This window comes from Morus notabilis, unplaced genomic scaffold, assembly GCF_000414095.1.
Source record: "Morus notabilis unplaced genomic scaffold, ASM41409v2 Scaffold1420, whole genome shotgun sequence".
Classification (NCBI taxonomy): Eukaryota; Viridiplantae; Streptophyta; class Magnoliopsida; order Rosales; family Moraceae; genus Morus; species Morus notabilis.
The window spans coordinates 252,291-263,463 of NW_010361775.1; the positions used below are offsets into that span (position 1 = coordinate 252,291).

Here is an 11,173-nt window from a genome sequence, read left to right on the forward strand (position 1 = left end):
GGTTAATATAATTTCGGTAATTAGTAAACAACAATCCTCGTGGGACGATATTCTTATTCACTATTATATTACTTGATTGCGATAGCGTATACTTGCGTTACGATTTTTCACAACAATAGTCATCGTCGACAACTTCACGAAGTGGGTCGAAGCCGAGCCATTAACGGCCATCTCGGAAGCGAAATGCACAAACTTCATATGGAACAACATTGTGTGCAGGTTCGGTGTCCCGTACTCTCTCGTGTCTGACAACGGAAAGCAGTTCAACAACGACAACACCAGCCAGTTTTGCAAGCTGCTGGGGATCCACAAGAATTTTTCCTCTGTCGTGTACCCCCAGTCTAATGGGCAGGTCGAGGCTGTCAACAAGATAATCAAGGTCACGCTCAAACGACACCTCGATGCCTATAAAGGAAAGTGGGCCGACGAGTTGCCAAAAGTGTTGTGGGCCTACCGAACAACTAGTAGAACCACCACAGGGGAAACCCCATTCTTAATGGCCTATGGGTTCAAAGCAGTCCTGCCAGTAGAGGTGTCCATTCCGACCAACCGGGTAACCCGGTACGAGGAGGATAGGAACGCCGAACTGATGAGCTTAGAGCTCGACCTCTTAGAAGAACGACGCACAAACACGCAGTTAAGGCTCGCCGCATACCAGGCAAGGACGGCCAGATATTATAACAAGAAGGTCAAGCTGAAGCGCTTCAGGGTCGGGGACCTAGTTTTGCGAGTGGTAACCCCCAACACGAAACCCAAGAACTCCAGAGCCTTGGGTCTGACCTGGGAAGGGCCCTACAGGATAAAAGAGGTTGTCACAAACGGGTCATGTCGACTTGCAGAGCTCGACGGTCGAGGCATCAAGCATACATGGAATGCAGACCAGTTGAAGGTCTACTATCAGTGACTACGAGAAGCGTCGACCTAATAGACTAGACTTAACGTCTTCTATTTTCACTTTTTTTGTTTCCCCATTCTGGCAAGCTGAAAAGCCAACTTGTAACCCATACGCTAATAAATATACGTCATATGTCGACTAATTCTCACCCTACGGGTATAATCTTCTACAATTGTCGATACGTCGACTAAAGTCGTCGCTACAATGATGACGATGCGCCGAAGACAAGTCCAAAGCCTTGTTCTTAGCAAGGGGGCGGTGCGAGCCCCGTACGAACTTGCAAAGACGGTAGGGCTCTGGCCCAACCGTGCTTTGAGTGACTGCGAGTTTTTCTACGCTCCTCGCATCTCACTATCTACGTCGAAGAGTCTACAGTGACGTGCCAAGGCTGACTTCTCAAACTCAGCCTCGACAAGGGGGTACTAGGGCCCGACAATGAGGCCCCCTAACAAAAAGCACAACGCTCCTTACTCACAAGAGGCAGTCGAGCCTACACTTAAGAAAAAATCAAAGAGAATATGCACATACGCAACATCCACACAAACAGTGAGTAAAAGCACGAATATTATATGAAAAGCATATATAAAAAGTAAAAATTGGTCTCGACCTTATGGTTGTTACAAATTATCAAATTTAGTCTGGGCCTCACGGCCCTTAAAAAAAAAGAGGAAGAGAAGAAGAGGAGGTTGCAGCCAAAAATATAAACAGAAGGCCCCGGCTAGAGTTTCCTTCTTACTTGTCGTCGCCGCTCGCAACCTACTCCTCACCATCACGTGCCTGGTCGACACCCTCGGCCTCCTGCGGCAGCTTGGCCCCCTGCGGCGGCTCAACCACCTCCACGCCGTCACTGTCGGACTCGTCCAAAAAGGATAGGTCAACGTCCGGACGTTTCTGGCGAAAGCGGTCGAGGCTTTGTTCCCCCGCGGACTGCATCAGGGACATCTGAAACTCTTCAAACTCGGCGGAAGCCTGGTAGGCCTCGAGCCTCTGGTTGACGAGCTCCTCGAAGTCTGTCGAGGATTTGAATTGCTGCATGTGGCCCTCAATCATGTCCTTGAGCTCTTGGGACTCCTTGAAGGCATCAAGCCTGGCGTCGACCATGCGGTGGAAGTCCTCGGAGGACAGGAAGTCCGAGATGGCTCTTGAAGTGGCCTCTTTTTGGCGCTCCGGGAACTCCCGAGACGAGAGGTATGTCTCGACCCCCTTAGAGCTTCCCTCATGAAAGTCTTCCTTGTAGCTGTTGGATTTTTTGGTGGAAATACTATCCTCGAGGGACCGTACCTTTGCCTTCTCGACATCCAAGTCTGTCAAGAGCTCGTCTCGAACCACACGAAGGGCGGTGATCTCCTTCTCGATGGCCGCCACTGGAGTCTTCTCCCCCTTGAGGATGGCCTCCAGCTCTACGTAATTCTGGAGAGCAAGCTCAAGAGCCTGAAATCCAAAGGAAAGAGAATACGGTCAAGACAAAGAAACCCAGACAAAAAGAAAAGGGTCTTCGAGAAGTCGAGGTCGAGGCTTACCGAGATTTGGCGCTTCATAGTCAGGCGATGCCGGTCCAGGATGCTCTCCCCGGTGAAAACATCCCAAGTGTCCTCGTGAAAGAAGGTGTATATGGCCTGCAGAGGAAGGCTGAAGCGGGCGGGAGGCACAAAGCGTGAGTGAGGTCGAGGTCGACAACGTCGGACACAATGAACAAGGGGTCATCAATCTTCGACCCCGGGAGCAGGATAGGCTCAGGGGGAGGGGGCGGGATCGCCAGGTTCGCCGCGACCTCGGCACCTTTGTTCTTATCGAGGCGCCGAGCTTTCCCGGAAGTCCCCGTGACTACAGGAGGCGCCCGCGGCTCGGTCACCTTTTGCCTCTTCGACGGAGGGGGTTCAACCACGAATACCCCCTTCCTAGGGGTCCTGACGGCGCTCGGCAAGACAGCAGCCTCGGCTGTGTGCTGACTCGATGTCCCACTCGACCCCGCACCGGTCGTGCCCTTCTTCGGCTTAACGAGGATGTTGTACTTCATCTCGGATGGCACGGCTACGCAAAAAATGAAAAGTCAACTCAGGAACACCTCGACTACGTCCCCCGGACTTCGCTAAAGGAAAAAGGTTAGGAGAAAAACCCGACTTACCGCTGAGGAGATCGGCGGGAGGGGCAACGGGTCGACGTGGGGCGGGGAGATCGACGATGAGGCCATACAGCTGTTGGTTCACTTTCGTGTTGAGGACAGAGGCACACCGACGGTCAGGCGAAAGCAACAGTATCTTCTCGACGCGAGCGAGCGCGGATGCTGGGAGCGTCGGCCGGTCGACTTCTTCACCTGCGAGATTGAAACATCGTCAGAAGGCTCGACAACTGCACATAAGCCTGCGAGAAAGGAAAAAGGCAGAGAAACCTACAGTATTTGCTAAATACTGTCTGTGTCCCCACCGGTCGATCGCCATCGAGGGGGTGAGAGTTAAAATTACCCCCTAGGAAGAAGAATTGGGGTTTCCACCCGTGGGCACTGGTGGTCTTCCCGATGACCACAGGTGGGACAGGAGGTTTGGACTTAGCGTGGGAAGTTATGTAGAAGAATCCCCTCTGCCCAGGGGAGGCCCGAAAGGAGTAGCAGTACAAAAATTCCTCGACGCTGAGGTCAAGGCTCAAGATTTTCCTCCACAATATTATCATGGAGTTTATTGTCACCCAACAATTGGGTGACAATTGTGCAGGCGAGATCCTGTGAAGGCCGCAGAAAGCCTTCACGAAGGGGTGAAAGGGCAAGGTTAGCCCAAAGGTGAGTGCCCGGGGGTACACGGTCATATGACCGGGGGAGGATTGTGCGCCCTGTCGTGGGGGGTCAGAATGATCACGTAGAAGTGAAGGGGGTCGATCCCTGCATCGATGAACGCCTTTCTAGCGGCGTGGGGTCTGATCTTGGACGGGTCAAGGTCTGTGGCCAGCCCTGAAAGCGTACTCGTGGATGCAGCCCTATACCCTTGACGCCCGGGAGAGCCGGCCTGCGGGTCGACACCCTCGTCGTCAAGGAGAATGAGTGCGTCTTGTTGGGAAGACGAGGCAGACACGTCAGCGTACTCCTCGACTTGGTGAAGTAGGGAATCCCCGCTTCCGTCCAAAGACGTGCTGGAGGTAGCGACGTCCAAGGGGTCTTCCCTGATCCTATGCTCGGAAACCTCTCGACCTCTAACCTGCTTCGACGACATGTTCTGAAAATGAAAGGCAAAGAGGGAGTTAGCTCCTAGCGGTCGAGAGGTCCAAAGCACGAGGTAAGAGAGATAGACTACACCGCAAGCCACGGAGGCTCAGAGCCAAGTCCGAAGGCCTCAACGGCGCCCAGGAGGTCAAACATTGCCAGCCCCGCCGTCGGCGTAAGGCCGGCGGCACCAGGCAAGGACGTTTTCCCCCTCCCTTTTCTTTTTTATCTGTAACACATTCCGACGCAACGGTCGCGGATGAGGTGACCGGACCCACGGGGAAGAACAGGGGGAATAAAGACTTACCGGAGTTTGAGGATGCTCGAGTCTGAGAACGATGGACGGTTCAAACGCGGAAGATGCACGGAGGAAATGGCTCAGGGGAAAATCTGGCAGAGTAACGGTGCCTTGAAAACTTGGTAGTCGGAAATGCAAAGGTAAAGGGGTATATATACCCGCGAGAGAGGGAGCCAAGGGGTCTTCGAGGGTCCAAAGGGCTCCAGATCTCGACCGTAGAATTTGAATCGGTCCCATCCGACGGTGGATCCGAGAAGGCATGATCGAACGGCTAGGGAGAGGGCAACAGGAAAGGCTTGATCCGGCGGTGATGATTTATCCCCCCGTCCCACGTGGCGTTAGGGAAACGAGGACGTGACGGTTCGTACAATCGACGTGACTGCTCCACTGCCCGATAGACCAGCCGCAATGATAACAATACACGCGAGCCGCAATCCTAAACCGCAGAAAGGCCCCTTTCCACGCTGCATCCTCGACGCTGTACAGCCAGGAAAGTCGCACCGCGACATTCCAGTCTAGGGGTAATTGTTACACCATAGTCGAGACATCGACCATTCCTTCGAATGACCGACGCCGAGGACTCCCGCGCAGAGGACCAGCTGTTGGCATCGAGGGTAAGGCATAGCAAACGTGCCCTATACGTCGAGAGATAGCGCAAGAGGAGAGGCGCCGGGCGAGGGCTCTACATACTGAGACCGCAACGTCGAGGGAACATTGTCGGTCCTTTTTGCCAGGAGTCATGTCAACCCGAGGAGGGAAGTACTGATCCGACTGCTACTGCAGAAGTCAGGAAGTCAGGCGGCAGGTTGAGAGGATCAGCCGCGTTTCCAGGAAAAGTCATCATGAAAACTTACCTACCTTCACGAGGATCGAGAACAGACGATGGCTTCCTCCTTGGGAGCCGGGAATATGTAATCCGGGTAGAGGCCTATAAATAGAACAAAAGAAACCCAGAAAGGGGTTAGACACCATTGATATTACAGAGAGAACTTGTAAACATCTGAGAAAGTAGTGCATGCACAAGTGGATTAGACACAAAATTATTGCCGAACCACTATAAAATCCTTGTCTCTTCTACATTACTTTACTGCTTATTACTTGATCCTGTGGTTAGTGCAACCGTGAGCGTTTTCGGGGAGGTAATCGCGAGTTGTCAAAAAAACACCGTCAACACAAATCAATAGCTAAGTCCTAGTAACAGAGCAAAAGCCTAAACTAGATAAACTAAAAGAATTCACGTAAATCTGTGATTGCCTTATTCTAAAAGAGAAATCATGGAACAAAACGCAACCTTAATCTCCACCTAAATGCTCCCCAACTGTTGAACTGAATTATATAAAAAAAGGGGACAGAAAATTTTGTTGTATTACGCTCTGTTCTTTTCTTTTTTTCTTTTTTTTTATTGATGCTCTGTACTCATTTCGAACATCCAGAAACCTATAAGAAGGATATACACACACAAAAGAAGAAATAAAGGAACATAAAAAGTAAATATTATAGAAAATAGCGTAGTATATAACAAAGCTGTATTATTCACAAATTAGAGTAGTAGAAAGAAACCAAAATCCATATTCATACTTTTTTTTTTTTGGAATTACCGATGATTCATTCCAGGAAGAGATCAAATAATCAGCAGTCAAAGGAATCTGTAAATTTAATTCTCTTGAGACGTGGTTCATCTGTATCAAAGTCGACGGTTTCGCGTGCAATGGATTCAGGCTGCTTGGTTGCTGATTCCTCAAGTACATGATGTTGGCCAGCATTGATGAAATTGAATCTGAATTCCTCTATTTCTTTTTGATATACCAGGTGGATCCCACATTTCTTCACTTCATGCTTGGAAGTCTTAAACCGTCTACTTTTTCTCTTATCCCATCCTACCAATGAAAAGTCAAATGACGCCTCCACTGGATTGAGCCATTTATGATTGTCATCAGGCACATACCACATCCACACATTACTTGAAAACTTCATGCAAACTTCATCAATATATTGAAACGCCGAAGTGAATTCTCTGTTTTCCCCTTGGTTCGCTAAAAGATTGACTTCACATCTTACACGCAGGAATTCGGTGTCAGAATAACAGTAACCAACAACACAAAATACAATACCCAAGAAGTTGAAATTCTGCCTCTCCAGTGGAGGCTTTATATCAATAAAAGCTCCCTCTGATTGATACTCAAGCCACTTTGGAATTTCATAAGCCGGACAACACGCACCAATCGAATAAGGCAACCTCTGTACCAATGAAGAGAGTCAAGCTCTATTTCAATTGCATAACTAGTTAAGATTTTTTTTTACTTTTAAACATAACACAGAGAAAGCGTACGTCATGGTCTTTACATATAAATCGTGTAGCGGTCCGAAAAACTCTAAGCTGGAATTCCATTAAAATTCTTTGACGCTGTTTCTGATCCAATTTCAAGCAATCACAAAATATTGAGTATTCAGTGAAATCGGCCCTTTCATTTTGAACATAATCCCAAAACTCTTGTGTGAGTGCTCTCTTTGAATTTGACACCACTTCCAACGACGTGCACCCTCTGGCATCAAGAACTTGCAAACCCAATGGAAGCTCTGGTATAGAACGAAGATTCCTGCAATTGTTTACGTAAATCTTTATCAGCTTAGAAAGCCCTTTGACGCTTGTAGGGATTGCTATTATATTAGAGCCACTGAGATCAAGAAATTCCAGATCCCAACGGAGGAAACCACTTGAGAACAGTGGCTGCTGTTTTTTTTCTTTTGCTGTAGCAATGCTGTAGTAATCCTTTTAAAAATGCTATGGAATTGCTGTAGCAATCTTCTAATATTGCTGTAGCAATATTTTTGAAAAGGTTTTAGGATTGCTATAGCAATCTCTTTTAAAATGCTGCAGGATTGATGCAGCAAATCTTCTTTTAAAATGCTGTAGGATTGCTGTAGCAATCGCCCATTTTTTTTTATTTCCGAAACTGTGTTTCACAGCCCGTCCGTTTTTACAAACTGGCTTCAAACTTGCTTTTAGAGTTAAAATTAAGTTTTGTCATAGTCATAGAAAATGTTCAAAACATCTAGGGCTATAAGTTCAAGTTTTGAAACATTAAAAAATCTCGCTCTAGGGTTCTTATTTTTGCGTTCAAAGTGACTAGAAATTTTTCCTCTAACCGGAAATAAGCAAACTTAAATCAAGCATAATCATACCACATTAAACTAACTCATAACTCACAAAACTAACATAAAACTCACACACTCTTATTACAACACATCTTTCTCAAGAACCACAAATTTACATCCATAAATCCAAGCTTAAAGTTGGCTGGAAATTAATGGAGGAGAGTTTAAGAATTTACCCTTGAAGAATTTCCTCTTTCTCTTGAAAAACCTTTGAACTCCTCTAAGATTGTTAATGGCTTGAAACTATAAGAGTATAAGGAAATTTGAGAAGAATTGTTCTACATCTCAAACTTGACTAGAACATAAAAAGAGAGGGTTTAGAGTTTCCTTACCCTTGGAGTAATGCTTGATTAGTCTCCTCCTAGACCCTTTGATCTATTTCTTCTTCTTCTATGGTTTGCTAGTGGCTCAAGATTGGGAGAGTGGGAGAAAATATTTGGGAGGAAATGTTGTAGGGTGGCCAGATTTTTGAGTGGGAAAAAAGCTAGGAGAAAAAAAAAATGAAGCTTATCCTATGTTGGTTCCTTTTATAGGCAACTTGAAAATTATTTTTTTACACCAATTCCACTCCATCATTCAGCCAAATTTTTGGTTCAAATCCCCCTTTCTTGGCCGGTTTTGGAAGGAGAAAAGAAGAAGCAACTTTGCCATTAATTCCCCTTCAACCACTAACATCACATCACCTTAACATAAAGTCCTCTAGCACACTCCACTAGCCAAAGGTTTGGCTCTATTTTTTCATGCATGGCCGGCCAAGTGGGGAAAGAGAGAGAAAAAAATCTCACCTACCCCATTGTACTCTTGTCCACTTTCTTAAGTTTCCCTTTGAAACTGATAAAAAATTATACTGACTATAAGAAAGTAACTTAGCAGACAGGAATTCATTTCCATTTCTGACGGTTCCTTTTTCTACTGCTTATTTATAGTTAAGTGTTCAATCCTTGACTGCTTTGGATATCACATTAAATTCTTATTCGTATAATATCTTAAACTGTTTCCAGTCTTGAAATTAATTCTAGACTGAACAAATTCTAAATTTAACTTTCCTGCGTTAATTCCCGGAAATGACGTTATTTCTGACGATGTCAACTCCCAAGTTCACATTGCACCCTTCTACTATGGGTATTTATCTTCTGACTTTAACCTAGCTGTCTGTCAATTAAGGATTTTCCCTTCTTTTAAAATGCCAGTGCATTTTTTTATACGCTGCTAACATCATGCTGTATTTGGAGATTCTTGAAATTGAGATTCTCAAACTATACTTGTACTGAAAATTATTCCACCTTAAAGTACGGTGAGAATTTATCGATCGAATTTACTTGATCGAAAACATGAACTTAATATGAAATCTGCTACAGAATTTAGAAATACATATATTAATTCCATAAATCCTTCAGTCACATAATATTTTTCTAAGAGAATCCTTGACTTAAATACATAAATTGTATTATTTAAGGTCTGAGATTTTCTCAGTCATTACACAATACCCTCTTGTTAAAAGGTTATTTGTTACAGGAATTCTCTTTGATCACTAATACCCTGCAAAAGGCCACACTTATATATTAGTGACAGTCCAATCTCGTTGCAGCACTTGGGCAAGAACATTCTTCTAAAACGATTATAAGAACTATAGATATTTATGGCTGTAAAGAAATGCAAAGAATTTCAAAATGTATTGCAAGAGAGAATAGGGGACAGACTTACACTGCCATAAGAAACACCGCAACAAGAGAACTGAAATTCGCATAAACTTAACCCTTCAGATCTGCAGCAATGCCAGAACAGCCTTCGACATGCAAGAAACGGCCAGCATTCTTTGCTACAAGAAAGAGAACATCAGAGATTAACTTGTGAATTTCAAAATACCTTAAGCTATGCTTCTTCTACACGGTCACGAGGGAATACTATGGCCGAATCAACATATCACTTTTCAATAACTACACAGATCAGAAACCAGGTACTAGGAACACAAATCAATAGCTAAGTACTAGTAACAGAGCAAAAGCCTAAACTAGATAAACTAAAAGAATTCACATAAAACTGTGATTGCCTTATTCTAAAACAGAAATCGTGGAACAACAACCTTAATCTCCACCTAAATGCTCCCCAACTGTTGAACTGAATTATAAAAAAAAAAGGGGATAGAAACTTTTGTTGTATTACGCTCTGTTCTTTTCTTTTCTTTTCTTTTTTATTGATGCTTTGTTCTCTTTTTCGAACTTCCAGAAACCTAAAAGAAGGATATACACACACTGTTAGGTCCGTTTTTATCCTGGTGTCACAAGTAGTGTTGCAACACTTTACTGTAACACTGTTTTTAACAGTAAATCTGAAATTAAACCAGCCAGACAAAATGTAGAAAAATAATGCAGGAATGTAAAGAACACCAGAAAATGGTATCGCAGTTCGGTGCACACACCTACTCTGCGGGGCCACGCTCAAACAATAAACAATCCACTAAGTTCAAAGGATTACAAACACCAATCGGACTTATACACCCAAAAACTCCCTCCTTGATGTTGTCGCCGTTGTGTCGAATCTCCTTAATGGCATTGTCCAACGAGTACCACTCGTCTTCAAACTGCATGGCGAAATCCCTTCGCCTGGCAGTGCGCTTTCTCCCGAAAGCTTCTAATCCTTCTCCCGAATGACGATCTTCAATCAACACATAAAGACTCACTCTCACATAGACTTTTTCTGAATATTTCTTCTATAAAAACCATGCCCCAAATGTATCCTTTGATTACCCAATATTTTTTTTCAAGGGGACCAAAAAACTCACGTACACCACTTATGTATATATAGCAAAGTTGCTCATGTGCCTATCCAAATTTTTTTATTTTCAGCCTTGTGTCCCCACACCACGTTCTCCTCAAGCTTGAAGATTTGCCAGCCATTAATTCCCCCAAAAGTCCACTCTTCATTTTCAGCAATCAAATCCTTTGATTTGTAGTCCATAAACATGACAACAAGACTTTCCTTAAGAGGTCTACCAAATTAAAATGCCAACCAATCTTACAACTAATTTGCCAAAAATAAGCCAATATAAAATGCACTAACAATCTCCCCCTTTGGCTATTTTTGGCAAAACTAACATTACTAACAAAAAGATCCTATTACAAGATAAAAGATAAGATCCAACTAAGGGAATTAACAGTTCTCCCCCTTTTTGACAAAATACAGCTAAAGTTAAAAATAATACTAATAGAAAAACCTTTTAGAAGATGTTGTCGCAGAAAGTGTTACAACACATGATATAACACTTTTCTGCAGATCATCTTTCAGGGTCATTGATCTCTGTAAAACGCTCCCCATGAGTCCTCTACGAGTCTCACTCCCCCTGAATATAATATTCTTCCAGAAATGGTTGACATTGCCAAAGTTTGGCCTTTTTCCTTCTTGTTGAACTTCTTAGTGCCATCAAGTAGTGAAGAGTATGAAACCGAACCTCCTTCTTTCAAAAAAATTCATTCTTGCTACAACAGACCAACTCCCAAAATCTCACCAAACAAAGGGTTAGTGAACTGCTCTGATACCAATTGTTAGGTCCGTTTTTATCCTGGTGTCACAAGTGGTGTTGCAACACTTTACTGTGACAGAGAATCTACTCTGCGGGGCCACGCCCAGACAATCA

At 44.5% G+C, this 11,173-nt stretch overlaps 1 protein-coding gene across 1 annotated transcript in view; it reads left to right on the plus strand.

Moving 5' to 3' along the window:
- Nucleotides 1–904, plus strand: part of LOC112092075 — a 5,008-nt gene extending 4,104 nt beyond the window's left edge. Inside the window, exon 4 of the mRNA XM_024167263.1 lies at nt 120–904. Within this exon, the coding sequence (XP_024023031.1) occupies nt 120–904 (785 nt within the window). The remainder of the gene's footprint in view (nt 1–119) is intronic.
- Nucleotides 905–11,173: the final 10,269 nt, after the last annotated feature.